The sequence below is a fragment of the Microtus ochrogaster genome, chromosome 5 (assembly GCF_000317375.1).
Source record: "Microtus ochrogaster isolate Prairie Vole_2 chromosome 5, MicOch1.0, whole genome shotgun sequence".
In the NCBI taxonomy this organism is placed as follows: domain Eukaryota; kingdom Metazoa; phylum Chordata; class Mammalia; order Rodentia; family Cricetidae; genus Microtus; species Microtus ochrogaster.
This window is the reverse complement of record NC_022012.1, coordinates 68,883,635-68,907,871: the sequence shown is the minus strand read 5'-3', so window position 1 is coordinate 68,907,871 and position 24,237 is coordinate 68,883,635. Positions and strand designations below refer to the sequence as shown.

General features: G+C 39.5%; 1 protein-coding gene across 4 annotated transcripts in view; it reads left to right on the top strand.

Annotated features, from left to right (window-relative positions):
* Positions 1–245: 245 nt before the first annotated feature.
* Positions 246–24,237, top strand: part of Sltm (SAFB like transcription modulator) — a 48,173-nt gene continuing 24,181 nt past the window's right edge. For all 4 annotated transcript variants that reach the window (XM_005347666.2, XM_005347665.2, XM_013346407.2 and 1 more), the window contains exons 1-5: positions 246–518; positions 1,367–1,454; positions 12,350–12,414; positions 14,881–15,078; positions 15,890–15,937. In XM_005347666.2, the coding sequence (XP_005347723.1) occupies positions 357–518; positions 1,367–1,454; positions 12,350–12,414; positions 14,881–15,078; positions 15,890–15,937 (561 nt within the window). In that variant the 5' untranslated portion in view covers positions 246–356. The remainder of the gene's footprint in view (positions 519–1,366; positions 1,455–12,349; positions 12,415–14,880; positions 15,079–15,889; positions 15,938–24,237) is intronic.

Sequence of the window (24,237 nt, the reverse complement as noted above, 5' to 3'; positions counted from 1 at the left end):
GGGGCCAAGGACAGCTGCGCGGTCGAACACGCGGGACGGTCCGGGGCCTCGCCAGGGGCAGCGCCGGTAGTCGTTCAGAGCTCCGCCCCCGCCATGCATGCTCAGTGCGCACGCGCACTCGTCATCCGGGTGCCGCTGCAGGTTGCGCTGAGGCTGCGGGCCGGGGGGGGCGTGGTCCCCGCGGGGGCGTGGCCACCGGCTCATTGTGCGCAGCGTAGCGCGGCGCCGCTGGCCGCCCGGGCCCGGGTTGGAAGTTGGTGCTGCCGCGGCCACCGCCTCCACCGTCGCTGCCTCCTCCTCCGCCGCCGCCGCCCTGCGGCCCACTCGCTGCCTCGGCAGCGCGCTGCTCTCCCAAAATGGCTGCCGCTGCCGGGGCCGTGGCAGCCTCGGCCGCCTCAGGGCAGGCGGAAGGGAAGAAGATCACGGAGCTGCGGGTCATCGACCTCAGGTCCGAGCTGAAGCGCCGCAACTTGGACATCAACGGGGTCAAGACGGTGCTGGTCTCCCGGCTGAAGCAGGTGAGGCCCGAGCGCGCAGCCTAGGCCGCGCCGCTTGGATACTGCGCTTCCGCGGTCGGTTCGGACCGGGCGGCGCCTATGCGTGCCGGGCGCGCGAGGCCCGAGCCTCCGCAACAAGCCCGGCCTTCCAGCGGCCTCGCGAGCCGCCGCTGGTCGCGCCCCCTGTCTCCCCCGGGACGTCCTCTCGGTCGGCGCCGCGGCCTGCCGAGGGCGGTGCTGCAGACCCGGGCGGTGCCGGGTAACCCGGCCTGCCATCGGTGCTCAGCGCGTGCATCGCTCGGTCTCCGAGGCGATGGTTAGTTTGCTGACTTGACCGAAGTTACCGTTTAATTGTGCCCAACCGTTTCTTCACCCCCTGTTCGGAGAAATCGGTAGTGGGAGTTGATGGGTAAATGAGAAGGAAGGCTTATCTTCTTCCCCTGGGCTTTTAGTTGATTTATTTTTAATTTTTAATTTCTGATTGCATCAGCGTAATCATCTATGTTCTCAGCCCTGCTAAGCTTTCAGGTTTATTCACGTGAAGCTGAGGAACAAGTGTACGCAATACACGTCAGGAAAACTCTTCGTTACTTAAGTAGCTGCAAACTTTTCTGTAATATATTTAGATTCTTGTACCGTATATGTGACATATAACTATCGACTGGTTCGAATTTCAAGTTCCATGACATTTTTATTCTTAATGACATACCTCCTCCCCGTGTACTGTAATAACTCGTTTGTGAAGTCGGTTTGTAAAATTACTGGCAATTCTAATGTCTTGAGGCTTGAGGTTTGCTAATATATTTTCATTAAGTTTTTATAAAGTTTAGATAGTTTGTGTAGCATATTAACCTCTCTTTCTAATGTAGGCTATTGAAGAGGAAGGAGGCGATCCAGATAATATTGAATTAACTGTTTCAACTGATACTCCAAACAAGAAACCAACCAAAGGCAAAGGTTGTTACGAGTTCTGAACATATTTTAAACTATATTTTGGTTATATAACTTGGCTCTGCTCTTGTACCACTTGCCCTGTTTATATAGTGCTACTCTTTGCTATTTCCCTCTGGCACTCTGCCTTCTTGGGTCAAGGAAGAAAAGTTACCAGGCTCCCAGTCCTTGTAGCCTTTTAGATCGGGCTGAAGTTGACTAGAAAGTGAGAAAGTTCTTTATTGTTTCTGGAGAAAGTAAAGTTATGTTGCATACTGAGCTTTCATAGTAGGATTACTGAAGAATAAAAATACCATTTGATCCGTGTCTACCTTGCCCCACAATTGGCAGAGTTTTGATGAAATTCCTACCAGACCTTTCCTTGGCTCTTTGCTGTTCTTTCTAGTGTGTTAAAGTTCTGTGACCTTTGTGTTTAGTGTTTTAGTTGACATACTGGTTATTTTGCGTTTATTCTATTATGTAGTCTAATAATTTCCAGTGAAATTCAAAAGACCTCATCAGTCATACTCATAAAGGCAAAACTTCCATAATTAATTAGCTTTTAAAGAAGTTTTTAAGCTATGGGGATACTAAAGGTTTTTAATATCGTAACTTTTAAATTAGGTTAGGTGTATTTCCAAGGGAAGAATGTTTTGGTGTGAGTAGCTATAAGTAGTTTTCAAATGAATGTCTTGGTAACAAATGGTAATTGGGTATTTTTGAAAACATCTAGTTAGTGTAATCTTATTTGAATAATTGCAAACCCCCCCCCCACACACACACACACTGTGGCAGGGGGTAGACAAGCAGTTGTTTGATGCCCCGGCTCTCTAGAAAATCTAGGTGGAGTAAGTCCTGGATTTCTATGACACTTTGTTACTCTAACATAACTTTCTTCACTGCTGTACCTGATCTACCTAAATAGGATTGTAATGGGAGTAAGATGATTGAATAGGCCCTACAGTTTCAGCAGCGCACTTGCTTGAATCTTAGCACTCGGGAGGCAGAGGCAGGTGGATCTTTGGGTTTGAGGCCAGCCTGGTCTACAGAGTGAATTCCAGAACAGCCAGGGCTACACAGAGAAATCCTGTCTGGAAAAACCAACCAACCAACCAAACAACGATGATTGAATAGATTAATCTTAATAGAAGGGAATCAATTTTGACCTTAAACACTGTATCTCAGCAACTGGTCAGCATACTATTTGAGATTTCTTGATTCAAGAGTTCCCTGGGTGTGCTGATAGAAATTAAAAAGGGAAAAGAAGCATTTCCTGGGTCGGTAAGTAATGACAACATGGTGATAGAAGTTTAGAAAATTAACAGAGTTACCTTGAAGATCTGTGGCTTTTAAACATTTATATCACCGTGGAAACTGCTGGTGAAGCAATTGTTTCATAACAGGAAAGAAATATTATAGGAATGAACATGTTTTGTATAGGTTTCTGATTCACATCTTTTATCTGATGTATTGTGATAGCTGAAAAGCCTGTTAATCATAGTCTCAAGTTAACTTAATGATTTTAACTTTGATATTCCATCTGATTTATTCAGTTCACACATGCTTTTGTTGTTTGATTTTTTTTTTTTTTTTTTGGTTTTTTTTTTTGAGACAGGGTTTCTCTGTGGCTTTGAAGCCTGTCCTGGAACTAGCTCTGTAGACCAGGCTGGTCTCGAACTCACAGAGATCCGCCTGCCTCTGCCTCCCGAGTGCTGGGATTAAAGGCGTGCGCCACCATCGCCCGGCTTGTTGTTTGATTTTTATTCTTTATATTTGTAGTTCTTGGCATATACATACATATATCTTAAAAGAATGTTTGCTCAATCCAGGGGTAAATCTCAGTGGGCTAGCCCACGTTCAGTCCCTGTATCTCCCCCACCTAAAATATGTTAAATGATTACTCTCAGACAGGTTAGAGGAAAGGGAGTTTATAATCTTACATATAGGATGTTTAAAAAACACAGTTACAAGGACAAAAGTCTGTGGTATTGATTATGTTCTAGTGGATTCTGATATTTGTAATAACATGTAGCTAATATTAAGCAGTTTGTATTCTGAATTAGTTCTCAGTTTCTTTACAGTCTCTTTCCGGGGAACTTTTTAATAAGTAACTTAGATGAAAGCTTCTCCCATCGAGAGTTAGTTTCGTATTACTTGGGTGTGTGTTAAGAAAGCAGTTAAACAGGTGTTGCTAAGGCCTCCCTGCCTTGTTTTAGAGATATTATATTTGATTTTGTCTATATTTTCAACCTTCAAAATCACCTATAAACTTCAACAAATTATGTATTACCAAGTCAATATAGCATTCAGAATTAAATATAATTATTTAATTGGCATTGAAAGTAATTTTTACTGCATATAGGCTAAAAAGAAAAATGAAAACAACAACAAAAAACCCAAAAAAACAAAACAGATGTAGAATTTCCCCCTCTAGGAGTAAGTGTAATTGGAATTTTGGTTAGGTCAAGCATCTGATACCTAATATTTTTGCGAGAAAATAGAATAGATAATATTATTTGTTTATTCTACAAAACTTTCAAAAATTACTGACTAGGATAATGTAATTAGTAGCCACAGAGCACATTCTGAGTAGTTCAGTCCCAGTGGATGGTTGTTCTGCCCCGCTACTTACTTTAAATTTTAGCGTGTTGAATGTTAGTCACTAATAAAAGTGTAGTGGAAGGTGGACTTTGAGCGCAGGACTGTCACGGGTGCTTCTTGTGTGCCTGCTAGACTGAAAGATTCATAATGTAAGGATCATTGAAGACCCAGGATGTAGTCTTTACACCTCTAACAGCCTGAGGCAAGTGATGTCTGCTCAGATGTTTGTTGAATAAGTTCTGAAGACTATTGTAGATGTAATAATTTCCAAAGTATTTCTTGCTGCTTGTTTTACTTACACGTTTGTGGGAAACTTTTACATCAGGCATTAATAGTCTGTCAGGCTATCTCAGGAGCACAGTGTGTTCTTCTAATATCCTCACTATGTGAAGTATACTTTGAGAATGCACAGCTCACTGTAGTTCTTCTGTTTGTTACCAAGCTGTAGCTGCATTGGAAAGCCTCCTGTCCCTTGCTGGAATATCACCTGGTGTCAGGGCTCGTATGTTGTTTTCATTTCACATAGCCAGCCCATTTGTCCCATCCATTAAAACAATATTATCAATAGGGTACTATTGCACTGTTTTCAACTATGATATCAAATATGGCTTATAGCTAGTTTATACCAATATAGGACTTTACTGCCAGGGCAGTCATCTTAAGTATTCTGTGTCAGAGGCTGGAGACTTAAGACTTATTTCCATTTTGTGACTCATGTAAAATAAACTGTTGGTTGTGCATGGATTATAGACAGAAGTCATTATTAGTGTTGATGGCATGAGATTTTAATGGAAAGATTGAACAACGGCTTACAGCTCATGTGGATTATTGATTTATTTAATCAGCCATTCTTCTGACAGAATGAAAGGACCACAGTGTTTTACAGCTTCTGGAATTAACTGCAAATCCTAAGCTGCACAGCCTGAGTCGCTGTGTGTCAGCCCTTCTACTATGGAATAGTAGCTTAGTGTTTTCCTGGTCATAAAGGTGAAGTGTTTTTCTTTTTTAAATTAGATAATTCAGAATAATGCAAAAAAAAACAACAAAAAATAGCTCATTACTCTATCATCTTGAATTTGTCATTGTGTTTTTTTTTTTAATTTTTAAAATTTTATTAATTTTATCAGCCAGGTTGTGTTGGCACATGCCTTTAGTCCTAGTATTTGGAGGCAGAGGCAGGTGAATCTCTGAGTTTGATGCCAACCTGGTCTACAGAGTTCCAAGCAAGGGTGGGCTCACAAGGAAACCATGTCTCAAAAAAACAAAAACAAAATTTTATTTTATCTACATAGTTTTTGCTTGAATGTTTGTATGCATGTCGCATGCATACTTGAGGAAGTCAGAAGATGATGCTGGATCCCTTGCAGCTTGGAATCTGGAGTTGTAGGTGGTTGTAAACCACTGCGTGGGTGCTGGGAATCAAGTTTAGGTCCTTTATAAAGTAGAGCCACAAGTGCTCCCAGCAGCTGAGCCATCACTCCAGGCCTATTTTTTTCCCCTTTTCAGCAATTTAAATAAGTCCACATCATATACTTGTTGCTCAGTGTTGAGAATCTGAAAACAGTCGTTTGTCTCTCATATTTTTCTCACTCTGGCCTCATTTGTCAAACCCATCATTTAAATAATATTCTCTACTCTGCATTAAAGTCATTGGCATTTTCAAAATCGGGCACCAGGTTCCCACTTCTTTGAGGCTTAGTTTCCATGCTCTGGCAGGGCCTAGGTACCAGTCTTCTCTGGAAGCTTCCGGATGGTTCTCATGTGCAGCTGGAGCTATGCTGCCTTTTCTGGGAGACTCTACTCGTCAGTTTTGTAGTTCCAGAAACCTTTCACACTGCATTTGTTTGATTCTCACAGATGTGCTGAGATGTAAGCAGGACTCTATCTATTCATGAGCACATCACACATATTTAAGAGTTTTAACATTTTTTAGATTTATTCCTTTTATGTGTGTTTTGCCTCTATGTCTGTGTACTACCTGTGTGCCTGGTGCACTTGGAGACCAGAAGAGGCATCTGATCCCCTGGAACTGGAGTTACAGATAGCTGTGAGTCACCCCTAGGTCCTCTGCAAAGGTAGCCATTGGTTGTTGTTAATCACTGAGCCATCTCTCCAGCCCTAGAACTGTTTTTATTTGATAGGTATAAACCTTAGCCTAACAGGAACTCAATTAAGTTTTACTACTTTTTTATTTTTAATTTGTTTTACTATTTTTTTTATTTTTTACTTGTTTTATTATTATTTTCTCAGTGCTAAGGTGTCAGTCCTGATCTAGGGCCTCACATGCCAGGCAGATGCTCAGCTACTGAACTATATATACCCCTGGCCCTTTCACTATCCTTAAAAATCATGACTGTTTATTCTAATTATCTTTTTTTTTTTTAAAGAAAGCATTTTTTTTTTTATTTAACTTTTTTATGTGCATTGGTGTGACGGTATCAGAGCCCTTGGAAATGGACTTACAGACAGCTGTAAGCTGTCATGTGGGTGCTGGGAATTGAACCTGGATTCTCTCTGGCCTTATACTAATTATCTTTAGATGACAGATTTAAGGGACTTAAAAAAACATACTTTGGGTATTGATTTCATTACGATGAATGTGAATCACCTTTTATACACACATATGCACACACAGATCTATATACATAAATATATATGTGTATGTATTTCTTTTCCCTTGCTTTCCCCTGATTAGAAAAAAAAAACTCATTTGTTCAGCAACTGCTATATTTAAGACAGGGTACAAAGACTTTCAGAAATTTTGTTCTATTAGTAAAGTGTTAGTTAATAGAAGCTAAATACAGCGGGGTGTGATGGTATACATCTGTATTCCTAGCACTTGGAAGGCAGGCAGGAGTTTTAATTTTGAGGCCAGCCTGGCCTGTATAGGGAAACTTTATCTCAAGAATAAAGTAAAATAAAGCAGCAGTAGCTAAAATACATGCCAGCAGTTACCACAGGAATGATTTTTTGGTAAAAATATTCTAGGCTGGGGCTGGCCGAATGACTCAGTGATAAAAGGTGCCTGCCACTGCACAGCTTGAGTTTGATCCCTGAGGAGAAAACTGACTCTGTACACGCACCACGTATGTGCCCATGCACATACCAGACACACAAAAGAAAGCGTAGTGAAAAGATTATTCTAGGCTACTGCATGCCTTTGGGGGGAGGTTTTGGCTAGAAACATTAGCGGTCACTTGGAAGCCATATCCTTTCCAACAGACATTTGGTAACTAAGCTTCTTTCCCTCCCTGAGAGTGGGGACTAGACCCCAGGGCTTTATGTCTGCTAGGCAAGAGCCACCGCCACGCTTTACAACTCAGCCCTTATCTGTATTTCATAGCAACATCTTGTGCTTAAGGATAAAGTTACTTGGAAAAATTACTTTAAAAAATTACTTTAAAATCAATTTATTAAGTAGATTTTGTTTTGTAACTACTGAACTTAAGGAAGATTGTAAATCTTATAAGGACCAATTTATCTTTGGAGAAGAAAAATCAGTTTGTAACCTAAAACTTTTATTTTATTTTATTTTTTTTGGTTTTTTTTGAGACAGGGTTTCTCTGTACTTTGGAGCCTGTCCTAGAACTAGCTGTTATAGACCAGGCTGGCTTCGAACTCACAGAGATCCACCTGCCTCTGCCTCCCAAGTGCTGGGATTAAAGGTGAGTGCCACCACCACTCAGCAACCTAAAACCTTTTATGTATGATTTCTGAAATGTATATGTTCTGAAAGCTTAAAAAATTTGGTAAAAATGAGCTATTCCTGTTTGATGTAACCTTTCATACTATTCATATATTTCTCTAAATATTTCTTTTTTTTATTTTTTGCTTTTTGTTTTTTGAGGTAGTTTCTCTCCTGGCCTTTAATTCAGGTATCTGCCTGTCTCTGCCTCTTAGGTGCTAGGATTAAAGGCGTGTGCCACCATAACTGGCATTTCTGATGATTGTAAGGGAATTGAATTTAGGAAGTGGAACATAGAATGCCCACTGTTGCAAAGTCTGTATGTTTGCAGTTCTCAGACATTACTGGCCTCAAGGTTTCATTAACAAGTTCATTGGGACTGGAGACGTGGCTCAGTGTTTGTGACCACTGACTGCTCTTCCAGTGGACCCAGGTTCAAGTCCTAGCACCCATGTGGCAGCTTACAACTGTCTATAACTCCGTTTCCAGGGTGTCTAACATCCTTACACAGGTATACATGCGATATATGTACATAATTTATGAACACCATTGTACATAAAATACAAATCAATTGTAAAAAAAAACCTGTTGACCTATACATTGTCATTCACAGACATGTTTCTAATTTGTCAACGTTTGGTTTGTGTGATTTTTGCTTAAATAGCATTTTGGTGAATGTTATATGTGTCAAAATAGTTACCTCTTCCACTATAACTTAAGATATGATATGTTAATTTTGCTTTAATTTTCAGACAATATTTACTAGCCAACTTATTTTCCAGTTTTGTTTCACAAAGCATTAAAAATAACGTGCAATCTTCATTATCTTGAGTTAGTCTTCATCCTGGTCATGCTACTTTCCTTTGGGCCAGTTTGCCTTTCTGTGGTACATGCTAGATTCCCTAAAGGACAAAGGAGGTGAAGTTGCCTGTCTGTAGGACCTTTGCATAGCACAGGGTTAAGAGGAGCAGACAGAAATGATTACCCCTACATAAAGTGTGCTAAGTGTAGTGTTATTGAAATTGAAGTCCTTGCACATCTGTGACTGCACGAGAAGCTGGAGAACTACAGACACAATTCATAGCGTCAGTTAAAGTGACTGCAGCCTTGTTGACAGGATGAGGCGGCACATAACTTTTTGACTGCCATGTCACCTCTTTTGTCCCAGTTGGGCCTAACAGAAGTCTAGACCTTGGGCCTAGTAGTGTCCAACATACTACTTAGTCTATTATGACCAGCCAAGAGATGCAGGACAATGAATACATCTGCTGGCTCCAATGCCAAACTGGGCTCCCTGCTGTATGGTGCACATGGTGACTTATGCAGGCTAGTTATATTTGTAGGGAGAGGTAATAACTTCTTTGTACAGAGGAAGCAGTTGCAGAATAGTGTTTCTTTTTCTTTTTTCACTATAGTTTCAAATTCAGCATTAGTTAAACCAGAGTTACAGATTATGAAAGTGATCAAAAGCTAGTGTGAGTTTTAAGTTTTCTCAAATACTGTGTACTGCAGTCTCACCACTGTGTTGCCCAATTTCATCCTTGTGGTTTTAAAGTGTATAAGGAAATGGTAACTATGTAGTGCTTTCGTGTAACATGACATCTGGAAATAGCATAGAACAATAGTAAGACATTTCTGTGTACCCTCCTCTGCCTCTTGACTGTGTGTCCTGGGGCAAATTACTTAACTGTTGAAAATTTCACAGTTTACAGTTGTGGTGGTGTTGGGGCACGTTTGAGACAGGGTTTCTTTTTGTGTCCTAGAAGTTACTCTGTAGACTCAGATCCGCCTGCCTTTGCCTCTGTCTCCCAAGTTATGGGATTAGAGGCTCGTGCCACCACCATTTACATTTTTAAAGATGGCACTTTGGAGCCTTTATTTACAGCATGAGAAATAGTAGTTGAGCATGTGACCCATTTTAACTTCTCAAAGATCTCCTGGCTTCCAGGAGTAGAATTGGGCTTGATTTAAATATACTGTCTTTGTGATCTTTTCAGCCTCAGTTTTCTAGTTTGTGGAATGAGTGCTTCAGAGTAGCTGGAGGGTGAATAGCTGAAGTATGTAACTGTATAGACTTGGAGAGTCTGGACAGCAGGAAGCCAGTGAGCAGTAGCAGTGCTGCTGGTAATTTTTATTGAAGTGCCTTTGAGCTTCCTCTAAGTAAACTAAAGCATGTGGGCTTCCCTTTGGAGCGTGCCCGATGTGTAGCTTGTTGCGATGCTGTGTGGCGTCTGTGAATTGTGTGCATTAACTATTTCCTAGAATGGACCTTGTTAGTGGGTCAGAAAAGCCCCCTGGAACCGAGGGGAGACTGCGCTGGTTTGGGGCATGCTACTTGACCTCTGAGCACCTCATCGCTTTGTAAAATTGTGGAAACCTGTCTTGTGTACCCAAGCATGCCTGTAAAAATAAGTCATATCTTTAAAAAGTGCTTTGCAAATTCTAAGACAGATTTTAATTACAAAGTAAAACTTAGAATTTTTGAGGCAACTAAGGGAGCTCACCCTAAGCTTTGCCCTCTAGGTAACTTGGATATGTATTTGTAAAGGGAAGGGCTTCAGGTTTTTGAAACTTTTTTTTCCCCCAAAATATAGTATCCTTAAATTTAAAAAAAAATGTTTATTACTTTATGTGTCTGAGTGTTTGCCTGCTTGTATATTAGTGTACTGGTGTCTGGTACTGGTGCAGGCCAGAAGAGGGCATCCGACCTTGGAATTGGAGTTGCAGACTGTTGTGAGCTGCCACTTGGGTGCTGAGACTAGAACCTGGGTCTTGTAGAAGAGCTGCAAGTGCTAGTAATAGTTGGGTCAACTTGCTTGTCCTTAAATAGTTCTGTTAGGATGTGTCCTTCTATAATAGAATAATTTAATGAGCTTGCTTGCATCCAGTTTTCAGAAAAGCAGTACCTTTGTTTGTTTTCTTCCCAACAGACTAAAAGGTTCTACTAGGGCCATGAAGTGGCTGGCTTTCAAGTCACTTCTATATTTAAACTTCAGTCTTCCCAAGGGCTTTTTTGATTGTTGTATAAAATACTAAAAAAGTAAATTTTTGATAAAAATGTTAATAATTGTAAATTTTAAAGTATATTATACATCTATGAGCTCCCTAAAATATAGGCCCCAGTATTCTAAATAGGAAATTCAAACCAACAGTGGTAGTTCATGCATCATAATCCCAGCACTAGAAGGCCAGTGCAAGGCCAACCTGAGCTACATAGTGAGTCCAGGCTGTCTAGGGCTATAGAGTGAGACCCTGTCTTAACTCCTTCCTCTTTGAAAGTAATCTTTTAAAAACTATATGTAGTCTCACTTGACTAAATGGAAAGCATATTCTCTCAGTCTTGCTTCTTACAGTTGTAGGACCAGTATTTTGTTTTCTGTTATCACTCATTCATTCATTCATTCATAGAGAGGGTTTTAAATTGGGAACATGTGAAAGAAAAGGGGTGACTGGGTAGAGGATATGGAAAAACTATTTAACATTTATCCTAGTAACTAGAGTCTCTCGAGTCACCGAATCTAGACAGCAGCACTGTCAATACCTGATCCAGGCAAAAGGAAAATGCAGTTTAGTTTGCCTCAGAAGGAATGTCCATTTACATTTCAAAAGAAATGGAAAAAAAAGGTTAAAATTTAAATATGAAAGTTTCAATGGCTCTGATTTTCTAAAGACAGCATTTATGGTGTGTTACAGATTTCTAGGCAGTTTTTTTGGTGGGAGAGGAGCTTTATTGAAGAGACAAGAAACTTTTAGCATTGGCTGTGTGGAAAAAATTTTTTTTTCTTCCCAAAACTGCAGTAGCACTCGTTAAATTCCACCAAATAACACAGTTCTAGAAATGAGGGCTGAGCAGAGAAATCTTGTAGTCTGCCTGGAAACTGGGGATAGTCTGCATCTGGAATTCAGTTCTCCTGCTTTGCATCTGCTAAGTGTCATGCTGAGTGACCAGCATCTGGTCCTCATGCTAAAGTGGTCAGTACTGCTATACTGAGGTTTGGGGGTAAAGAGCATTTAGCCAGGTACAACCAAAGACTATTTTCCCTCCATGGGGAGGTGTGAGGTCCTGGAAACAAAACCGGGCAGTTTGTGTTAACTCTGGTGTGTTGTATAGGGGATGGGAAAGACTTCTGTCATGTAGCCTAGGTTAGCTTCAGACTTGAAGTAACTTGAGCTCTTGATCCGCCTGCTTCCACCTCCCGAATTGGTAGGATTACAGGTGTGACCAAGTGTGAAATTTTTATTTTAGATAAAGCTATTTAAGAGGAGGATTGAGGATTTTATGGGTATTTAATCTTGAACTTGGCTATAAGATCTGATTACATATATAGATTGTAAAATACTATTTAAGGTGCTACTGCAGACAGAACTGAAGACAGAGTGTATGTATATAAAGAAAATATATGTTGGCATTAGGTGAGTTGAGGTGATGGGTCCCTGATAGCATGCATGTCAGTGAGGTGGCATGGCTTTGGGAAAACTTTTTGTTTGGGATAGCTGTGACGAAGTGATTTTTAAGTAGTTCCCATTTATAGATGATTTTAGGTATGGAGAGTGATACTGTAGAGTAAGTGTAGAATGTTCTATTTTCTTAAAGTAATAAAATACTGGTTGTTAGCCCATTTTTCTTCTTTCGCAGGTAAAAAACAAGAAGCAGATGAGTTGAGTGGAGATGTTTCTGTCGAAGATGATACTTTTGTCAAGGTAAAGTGTTAATCTCTAGGTTAAGATGTTTACTTTGTGTGATGAATTCATGGATTTTGACTTGAAAAATAAACACTGAAGTACATAGATTAAAGAGACTTAAATATTGGCAGCCCCATGATCTCTTATAACTGAGTTATACAAGAAGTAACTGTAACCAACTGAGACATGAAGAAAATCTAAGCTGGGTGTGGTGGTACATGCCTTTAATCCTAGCAGAGGCAGGCAGATCTCTCAGGCCAGCCTAGGCTATGCAGACCCTTGGCTTAAGAAAACAAATTAAACTAAAACAAATGAGTATATTTGGGCATTCAAGTGGGACTCTGAGTCCTGTGGACCTGGAGGACAGCCTGGATAATAGGGTGTTAGTGGGCCCAAGCTGCTGATACTTTCCCAGTCTACTTACTGCATTAACTTTTATATACTACAGTATGTAGGACTTGATAGTATATACTTTAAAACTGGAGAGGGAAGATTGCTGAAGTGTTATTATCTAGTAAAGATCGAATTAAGGAATTCGTTATGCCCTTTAAAGTTAAGTATACCACATCTTTTTGAACCAAAAAGGAATGTGCCTCAAAAACAGAAAATTAAATAGTAATTTTGATTGGGGCAGTGAGAGTTCTATGTATTACAAGTATAGAGCAAGTTATTTTTAGTTAATAGTAGGGTATTTTGTTTCTTTGAACAAAATGTAGTGTGCTGTTCATTGGGTCTTAAACACTGTGGCATTCGCAGGTATTAATGATCACAGTTCTTTTTAAATTACACATATTTTTATTCTCACCTATTCTGTGTTCTGTGTTAGTTCACATTGTCACAGTTGTCTCTGGGTATGTTTGTGCATTGACTATGAGGTCAGCTCATGTGCCCAGCTCTGTGCCCTCTCTACTCCACACCCATGACCCCACACAGAGATAGATGCATTTTATTGAGAACCCTGACAGCAGATCGTTTTAGTAACTATTTGCTTGAGGAGCCACTAAACTTCGTGACTGCATTCCCATAATCAGCTTTTGTTTGAGCCCTTAAGAACTCCTTAGTTTTGGTGTCCATTATTCTTGTGGTATGTTTTTCACTAGGTCTATTTCATTATTATTTTCTGTACTTCTTTACTAATGTGTGACTAAGCAAAAATTATAAGCTGGAAACACTGTGTTTAGTTTCCTCCTGCTGTAGTCTGTGTCAGTGTGAAATGTTGAGGACTCAGGTTTCTTTGATGGGAGTATTGAGATGGCATCTGCTGGGAGGAGCGCTTCTGTGTCAGCCTTAAAGTGACCTGTGGTCTGGGAGAGCCAAAGAGATTTTGAGAAAACTCTGTGAATATACTTTTAGTTCTTAGTATTTCTTTCTTTGCTTTGAAAGTATATGTGATATATTTGATAAAATAGGTGAATTTCTTTTCTTGCTTCTAGAATTTGTAATTTTGGATTTTTTTTTTTTTTTTTTGGATTTTCGAGAAAGGGTTTCTCCGTAGCTTTTGGTTCCTGTCCTGGAACTAGCTCTTGTAGACCAGGCTGGCCTCGAATTCATAGAGATCTGCCTGCCTCTGCCTCTCGAGTGCTGGGATTAAAGGCGTGTGCTACCACCGCCCGGCTAATTTTGGAATTTTTTTAGAATAGTGGTGGGTAAATGGCACCTACTGCCTAGATACTTGGACAGTACAGCAGTTGTTTCTGTGGGTAAGTGAAGTCTAGGTTTGCTTCAGAATGGTGTAGTTCCTCAGTGACTCCTCCCATCTTTTTGCTTCTTTGCTTCTGCACTGTTATCAGTTCCCACTGCTGCCTAGCCACACTGTGATGATGTTAATCACACCAGAGCCAGTCTTCAGGCAGTGTGCACTGTAGAACAGCCATGGTCTTTGCTGCCCTCCTTTCTCACTAGACATTTTTCCTTTTTAGCCCAAACCAACTTCTTAAATCTTATGTCCCCATCCTATTTAAATTGGCAGTGGGAGATTTTTAAAACAAATACTTTTAAATGAATAATATTCATACTTTTAAAGACTAGACTGATGCAGCACTTGGGAGTTCTCTATTATTAACTAGAAGTAAACTTGCTGTTTAAATATGCATATGACTTTTGGGGTCTTTGATATTAAATCTGACTGGCACATGGAAAATGGAGAATCACTTCATTTCTTAGAAGCTATGTCTTTTGGACAACTCTTATACTGTGGCTTAGAAACTCTTAAATAATTGAGCTTAAAGTATCTCTCTAGCAATCAATTCAGCTTATATTTCATTGTGAAATTTGAGTTTCAGTCATGGCTCATTGGTTGTGGTATTGACTATATGCTTAAAAAACAGTTAATGTGACAGGTAAAAATGCTTAGACTTTCACTCTGGGAATATCATAAAGTAAAATCAAATCTGTCTCGTGTAGAGTTGTCAATTTCTGAAAGTGTTTGGTGGATAACCCACACCACTTGCCTCTAGTTGTACCAAATGTTTTTACCATTAAAAGGACTGTGAATTGGAGAATCAAGAGACACATGAACAAGATGGAAATGACGAGCTAAAGGACTTGGAAGAATTTGGTGAAAATGAAGAAGACATTGTGCATTCCCAGGAGTTGCTTTCTGCAGAAGAGAACAAGAAAACTCATGAATTAATAGAGGCAGAAGCAATAGAAGATAGAGAAAAAGAGGACATCGAAAGTCAGGTCTTTAGCCGGTTTTGTTAAAACATGACACAGAGAAATTAAGATTTACTAGTAAGAAGTATTTTTTTTTTTTAGTTTGATTTGGAGGTCTCAGAATTTAAAAAGAAATTTATAAAATTATCCAGAATCCTATCATCTAAGGCTTTTAAATTTTTTGCTTATTTTACGTATATATTTACATAGTTATTACCATGCCAGAAATTGCTGTTGATTCTATATTTTGCTTTTATACAACATGCCATAATGACTTCGTAATTAGGCTATTTTCTGTATGTCTGATAGCCTCTTTACAACCTTGAATATTTAAGGTTTGGGGGGTTTTCTATGTCACTAGGAATGAGTGTGTCTGTTTCACTCAGACCTTGTCAGTATTACTTGGTGGTCTGTCCCTCCACCCTTGTTTGCTGCTTCACTAGGATAAAAAGTACATTTTTTCATTTATTATTAAGGATAAGAAAATGAAAGTTGAAATATAAAGCAATTTTCTGATTTTTCTTTTGAAACAGACCATTTATCCTGCTGTGAAGTATGTTAGATCTTAGAAAAGCCTTTGGCTTTTAGAGAATGAGGGCTTCAGTATCCATAAGGCTCTTGCCACCTGCCTAGCCTAGTAACTGAGGGCTCAGGACATTATAATCATGTAGTGACATGACTGGTATGTTTATGTTGTCATAAAGAGGATAGCCTGAGTTCCTGGTTGGTGCCCGCAGTTATCAGAGTGAGGCAGACGATAAGCAGGTGTGAGCGTCAGAGCATTCCCATTGTGCCCCGATGTCTTGTAAAGCAAAGCTGTTGTGTACCTTTTACTTAGGACGTTGAAGCTCAAGAAGGTGAAGATGACACCTTTCTAACAGCCCAAGTAAGTTTGCATTAGTCTTGTGAGTATAATACTGTGGGTGGAAGGGCTTGGAAAAGCAATCTCATTTTTACTTTAATTTTTTAATTCATAAAACTGGTTTAAGTTTAACTCTGAGCTTTGAATGTGATGTGCATAAACTGTTGGCAGTTGAAGGTCCAGGTACCACATAAGTGATTAGGACTCGAGGTTCCTGTAATTTTTAGAGTTAGAAAGTCCAACCTTTGTGTAAAATAGTAGAGATTTCTCAAAAAAAAAAACCCAAAAAACAAAATACAAAAAAAAAAACAAACCAGACTTTTGGGAGGTGTATAATCTTGATTTTTTTTCTCTATGTGGCATAAAATAAAGTATATCTTTTTCAAGGTTTTATTTAATTTTTTATTGGTTTAACAGTGGTGGATCAAAGTTAGTGGTGGATCAACTTTGATAACAGTGGGGAAAAATCTCGTTCTTGACATTGTTGTGGAAGGTAGAATGTGAAAAATGGCTGTGCGTGAATTTGGTGAAACTTGTTTTAGTCCATGCTATGCATAGTGTACATCTGGGAGTATGCTACCATTGTAAACAATATTTATATCTTTGTTTCTGCAGTGTTAAATACTATCCTTTGTCTTTTCGCCTAGTCACAAGGACCTGTTGTATATTAATTCTTTAATAGCCATGCTTTCAAATAGAGATACCTCACTATTGACTACATTGTTAGGTTTAGCAAAAATGGTGATGAGTCTGTGACTTGATAGTGTCCGCTAGAAGAGCAGTTTGAGGAATGTGTGTGCAGACTGCAGAGCTGGGGCTAGAGAGATGGCTCCCTACTTAAGAACATTTGCTGTTTACAGAGGAGCCAGGTTTGGATCCCAGCACCCACATGGTGGCTCACAGCCATCTATCACTCCAGTCCTTGGGGATATGACACCCTCTTCTGGCCTACACTTGGCAATAGGCATGCACATGGTACACAGACATACATGCAGGCAAAACACTATACACATAAAATAAATCTTAAAAAAACCCACAACAATTGTGTAGCTGACTGTCCCTGGCTGTGAGATGAGCTGTGGCTCCCTCACAGTGGAAGAGAACTGACATTTCTGGCCATTTGGACAGTGAGAGGCAGCAGACTTGTCCCTCTTCTGTCTGTGCACATTTGTTTCTGCATGATAGCTGAGGGAGATGAACCTTCACACGGGGGAGTATTTTTCTAGATTACTAAATTTTCAGAAAACTGGAATTGAGCTCTGTGTATCTTTGGCAGCTAGCTTTTTGTTTTTATTTTGTTTTTCTGAATTTCTCTGTGGCTTTGGAGCTTGTCCTGCTCTCTCTGTAGACCAGGCTGGTCTCAAAGTCGTCAGAGACCCCCGCCTCCGCCTCCCGAGTGCTGGGATTAAAGTCGTCAGAGACCCCCTCCTCCCCCCGCCTCCGCCTCCTGAGTATTGGGATTAAAGTCGTCAGAGATCCCCTGCCTCCGCCTCCTGAGTGCTGGGATTAAAGGCGTGCGCCACCACCGCCCAGCAGCAACTGGCATTTTGGTTCCACTACTGGGATGCTTCTGGGTTATACAGATTGTGAGCTGCCTGGCAGTGTTACATCTAAGATCCCTGTTTACGCCACAGGCTACTTTATTGCAACATGTTTAACAGGTGGAAGTAAAGTATTTCATGGAATGGTTATCTTTTTAAAGTTTAATCTAATTTTTATAGGATAGACTAAGTGAACCATTCCATCCTGATAGTAAGAAACAGTTATTTCAGAGATCAAGATATAAGACATCTTTAGAGAGATTTTAAATAAAATCTTATAGTTGAGAATTATAGTACAGCCTTAACTTGGAACTTAGAAGACAAAACAGGTGCATCACAGGCAGCAGGATTGCAAGTTCAAGATCAGGCTGAGCTACAGAACTAGACCCTGTCTAAAAATCCACAAGAAGACAATATAACTGGGCAATGGTGGCACTCAGGAGGCAAAAGCAGGCAGATCTCTGAATTCTAGACCAGCCTGGTCTACAGAGCGAGTTCTAGAACAGCTGGGGCTATACAGCGGAACCCTGCCTCAAAAAAACAAAACAAAACAAAAACCAAACAAACAAATAAAAGTAAGAAAGAAAATTATAATCCTTTATTTTCCTTTTTATAAATAATGTATATGCATTATTTATATAATATATTTATGTAATTTATAATATATTTATATACTGTATAGACATTTATGCAGATTCCCCTGTGGTCTGATGCTTTTAAACATGTTTCATGAATATATTATATGAATTAGGGGTATAGAGGCTGTCATTATTAACCAACCTGAGGTATTATCAGTTTCTTCAATCTTATTTCCCCTACCTTCATTTACATTGTACTTTCTGTAGTGTTTAAAACCAAATCCATTTTCCATGACCAAGTTCAATATGTAGCTTTAAAAGAAATTCCTAATATAAAAATTGTAATGTCATTAAACAATGAAGTTAATATTCAAATATCCCTTTAGCTATGGATGTTTTTTTCTTTACAGGTCTTGTTTGAATCCAGACCTATCTACTGTGATTGATATGCCTGTTAAGGCCCATTTATTTATTTATTTTCAAATATTTACTTATTTATTATGTATACTGTGTTCTGTTTGTATGTATGCCTGCAGGCCAGAAGGGAACACCAGATCTCATTACAGATGGTTGCGAGCCACCATGTGGTTGCTGGGAATTTAACTCGGGACCTCTGGAAGAGCAGTCAGTGCTCTTAACTACTGAGCCATTTCTCCAGCCCAAGGCCCTTTTAATTTGTAGGCTTGTTCTGTAACTTAGTTTCTCTTGTTTTACTTGTTGAAAAACTTAGTTGATTATCTCATAGAGGAAGGGCTGCAAAGCCTTTCTTAAAGGGTCCCAGACAGTAAATATTTTAGCTTTTGTGGGCTATAAGGTCTGTTTCACAATTGCTCACCTATGCCACAGACAATGTAAAAATGAATGGGCCTGGCTATATTACAATAAAAATAACAGTTTTCCAAGCTCTGCAGTAGAGCCTTTAAAATCTAATTTTTATTTTTTATTCTTTTTTTCCAAGACAGGGTTTGTCTATGTAGCCCTTGCTGTTTGGAACTTGTTCTGTAGACCAGGCTAGCCTCAAACTCACAGAGATCTGCCTGCTTCTGCTTTCTGAGTGCTGGGATTAAAAGCGTGAACCACCACTGCCTAGCCAAAACCTAGATTTTGCTGGATACATTCCACTGTGTCTTTGAACATATTTCTGCTTACTGTAGTTACTTGAAATTGGTAACTGGTGGCTAGGCTTACTCTCACATTTAAGTATAGCATGAGTGACAGGTGTTTCATATGTGGAATTGCCTATGAATTGCTGGTTGTGTCTTTTTATATAGCACCGACGTCATTGGTGATACCTTACAAAGTGGTCATAGTAGTAACTGGAATATTTCTAGAAAAACTAACCCTTTATATACTGTTTGTTTATCAAGTAGTACCATTTATAAAGAAAAACCAGGATATATATTTGATTTTCCCCCCTTTTATTCACTAATTTCCAAATAATGAGCTAGTTGATCAGCATCTTCAATAGTACTAATGAGCTTTTGATCTTTTTCTTTGCTTTCTGTCCTTTTATTTCAGGCTCATAGGTTTAATATATTTAATGTATGTCAGTCTATTGTTATCCTTGAAGCTGAGAAGATTCTCACTTTCTGTTAGTGAGCAGTTTTAGCTCTTTATTTTTGGTGTATATAAAGGTGTTCTGGTTTCTTTCTGCTAGACCTTCATGTAGTCATTGCTTCATGTTAGTGGTAAATCCTTTGTCAGGACAGCAGTCAGGTTCATGGGTGTTCACTGCTCCTGAGTTGCTTATTATTTCTAGGCCTTTTCTGTAAATCATTCATAGGGATACTTTGAAGTTACTCATTTCCTTTAACTCACATTTTTCACACCAAGGTCATTACTGAAGATGACTTAAGACCTCCCCAATTAGCATATTCTCATTAAGAATGAACAAAGTACTGTATTGCAGATCAGTTCTGCCCCCAAGGAGTAGAGCACCTACTGAAACATATTTTGGTTGATTTGCTTCATCTATTTTTTAATGATTGATTTTAAAAACCCAATTTGTAACTTTCTGGGATTCTACAGTTATTTTAATCTAATTCTATACATATTTAAAATATATACTTGATTTTACATCAAGGTATGAAATGAGATATTTAAAAAGATGTCCGTGTAGTTCCCTGCCATTCCCTTATTAATTTTCTAAAATTCTTGACATGGCCTGGAGAGATGCTCAGTGGTTACACACACAATGGCTGCTCTTCAGGAGGCCCTGAGTTCAATTCCTAGCACTCACATGGCACTCAGTCTTTTATAATTGCAGTCTATGTCTGCACCCATGGAATCAGGTGCCCTCTTCTGGGGTGCAGACATCCAAGCAAATAAAACACCTGTATACATAAAATACATTTTAAAAAGTCCTTGACATAGACTTTTTATAAAATACAAACAAGGATGATGTTTGTGTGAGGGCAGTAACTCCAGTGTTAAGTGTTTAAACCCAGTTCTCAGCTTTTGACTTGAAGTCTCTGGATGAATGCTGCTTCCTGTTCTATTCTACTTAATTATAGTACTATGACTTTGAGCAGATTCTCTTAGTCAGTTTGAACATAAAAAATCATGGCTGGGAGCCGGGCGTTGGTGGCGCACGCCTTTAATCCCAGCACTCGGGAGGCAGAGGCGGGCGGATCTCTGTGAGTTCGAGGCCAGCCTGGACTACAAGAGCTAGTTCCAGGACAGGAACCAAAAAGCTATGGAGAAACCCTGTCTCAAAATAAAAAAAAAAATCATGGCTGGGGGTGTAGTTCAGTTGGTTTAGTGCTTGCCTACTATGAACAATGGGTTGGATTTGACTCCAGCACCATACTTTTTTTTTTCTTTTAAAAAACACTGCCTGACCCATTAGTTTCAGTTTCTTATTGGCTAGCTCTTACATATTGATCTAACCCATTTCTATTAATCTGTGTAGCCCACAAGCTGGCTTACCAGGAAAGATCTTAACCTGCGTCTGTCTGGATTGGGAGAACCATGGCGACTCACTGACTCAGCTTCTTTCTCCCAGCATTCTGTTCTGTTTTCTCCACCTACCTAAGGGGTGGCCTATCAAATGGGCCTAGGCAGTTTCTTTATTAATAAGAAATCACTCCCACATCATTTCCCCTTTTTCTGTTTAAACAAAAAAGAAAGGCTTTAACTTTAACATAGCAAAATTACATATAGCAAAACAGTTATCAAGCAAGAATATGGAGTTGAAGAATGAATAGATATAGTTTTCCTTAGTTATGATAATAGATATAAATATTGTAACTGTAATCCAGCACCATACTTTAAAACAAACTCTTCCTTGCTGTACCGGTGTGGTATTGTATGAACATGTACAGTTAGTGTCTTTGTGGTGTTGTTTGACTCATTTGAAGATGTCATTTACTTGGAATTTTCTGAACATTTTTTTTTACAATGTTCTTGTTAGGATTTTAAATCTTAAACGTTTCCTCTTTTCTCAAGAAGCTCTTTGGTGGCTGGGTTTGGTGGTGCACAGCTTTAATATTAGCACTTGGGATTCAGACACAAAAGAATCTCAGTGAGTTGAGACCAGCCTGGTCTAGATAGCAAGTGCCAGATGAATCAGAGCTACATAGTGAGATCCTATCTCAAAAACCAAAGAGGGACTAGAGAGATGGCCTAATGCTTTAAATGCACTGGTTGCTTTTGCAGAGGACTTGGGTTTGGTTCCCAGCAACCACATGGTAGCTCACAACCATCTGAAACTCTAGTTCCAGGGGATCTAGTGTCCTTTTCTGACCTCTGAAGTCACCAGGCACACAGTGCTTTTACATGCATGTAGGCAAAACACTTTTACTATAAAATAGAAATGAATATATCTTCAAAGGGAGTAATGAAAAGAGCCCCTGTAGTGCCGTAAGATTATACCATGTCTGTTCTTTTATCTGGTTACCTATGGATACAACACTTCTCTAATGTGAGGAACTTTCTCTTTTTGGGGTGTGCTTTGGGGGATCTGTGTGCTTCTCAAAGCATCTGTTCTCTTTATAAAATTAATGCTTCTCCAGTCTAGTGCTTACTCGCTGTTCATACTTTTACTTCTCCTTGATACATTTTCTATCACATGTAAGTCTACCGATAACGTCTAGATGGATGTACTGTTTTAATGGTAAAGACCAGCTGATTACCTACATCTCATGCTTAACCTCATCCTTTAAGAAATATGTCTCATTAAAAATTAATTACACTTATTTGGTGTGTGTGTGTATAGATCAGAGGATAAAACTTGTGGGAGTGATTTCTCTCCTTTAACCATGTGAGTCCTCAGGGTCGAACTCAGGTCATTAGGTTTGGCAGCAGGTACCCCTTACCTGCTAAGCCATCTCAGTGACTCATTTATTATTTATTTGTTCATATTACATATTTTCAGTAAGTAACCCCACACTAGTAGGAGTTTTTTAAGCTCTTTTGAACTTCGAAGTCCTTTAGAAAGAATAATACCTTACTGTATATTTATCTGTGACTTTATTTCAGCAGATACTTAGTGCTTATTATGGGCTTAAAATATGTAACATATGCTAGCCCATTACTATTATCCATATAGCTCAGATTGTTCCTATTTTTAGCTGGGTTAGTTTGTTTTTCCCGCACAGGTTAGCTCATTGTCATCTAGATGTCAGGCAGTTACTGATGCAAGATAATTTTGAAGGCTTGTTCAGACAGGCTGAATATATATATTTTTATTTACCATAGAGACCCATGTATATCACAGACTAACCTAGAGGATGGCAGTAGAATCGTGGCTGATTGAAAGTGTGTGTGAGGCTTGATTTGACTTTTTGCTGTCCCTAGGCTATGTGAAAAGAGAGGAGCTTGGTGTTGAGTAGGGTTATAGGCTCCACTACAAGATAACTACTTGAGCACCTGCTTTCTAGAAAATACAATTCATTTCCACTCATGAAATTTTCTTATTTAAGATAATTCTCACAGTGGCTAATTTAAAGACTGCTTTCAGTGAGGAGACTGTTTTCAAACACATTGCATATTTGTACATAGGTGTTATGGGTATGGACATTTCCATGCTTCTTGATTTGTCTATTATAAGGAGTTTGAAACACATGTAGACTATTCGAATGAGTGTGGTCACTCACTGTCAACTCTGCTGTCACCAGCATTGTTTCCTAAGAATTAGGTCAGACCCCTCTGTCCTTTGGGCTTTGGAGGATATGTGTCTCCCTGTGTGGAGACACTTGACTTATGAGATCTTCAGTAGACTTGTTGAATTAAGAAAAGTATCTAGGGAGCTGGAGAGAAGGCCCAGTGGTAGCCTTGGCTGTTCTGGAAGTCACTCTGTTGACCTGCCTGGCCTCAAACTGAAGAGATATGCCTGTCTCTGCCTTGCCCCGAGTGCCCAGCCTAATTAGACATCTTTTCCTTCAGTCCGTCATGTTGCATCTTGACTAGAATAGCTTGAAAGTAGTGGTGTTGGTGCTGCAAGTAAATGATTAAGATATCTCATTTTATTACCCTTTCAAGGTAAATTAGTAAACCATACCTGAGCTTGAACGGAAAAAATTTACTCAAAATTTAAGAATAACTTAATTGTCCCCTTGCTACCACCACCAGTTACTCTACCCAAAGCATTGTTCAAGTGCTACACATTAATTGTGTAATTAAATGCTCAAGAGGTGGTGATTTATTTCTTTAATTTTGAAGTGTATGTGTGTGTACACGTGTACCATAGCACATCTGTGGAGGTGAAAGACAACTTGTGTTAAGTTAGTTCTTTCCTTCTACATGTGTGCCCTACGTATTGAACTCAAGATTGTCAGACTTGGTAGCAAGTGCCTTTACCCTCTGAACCATCTTGCCAACCCCATGTGGAAGTTTATTAAATTCTTGGGGAATAGACAGGTAGCTCAGTGGCTAAGGGTACACACCGTCCTTTCAAAGGACCAGAGTTTGGTTCCTGTCATCCTTGTTGGAGAGCTTATAACTGCCTATACTCTGCCTATACTGGCTCTGAGGGATCTGATGCCTTCTTCTGGACTTCAAGTGTAAATGGAAGTTTCTGTTCTATCCGGTCCCACAGCTGTCAGTCCCAGATAAACACAGAGATTTATATTAATTATAAACTGTTTGGCCTATTGTTCAGGCATATTACTAACTCGCTCTTATAACTTTAATTAACCCATAATTCTTATCTATATTTAGCCACATGGCTTGGTACCTTTTCTCAGTGAGGCATTCTTTTTTTTTT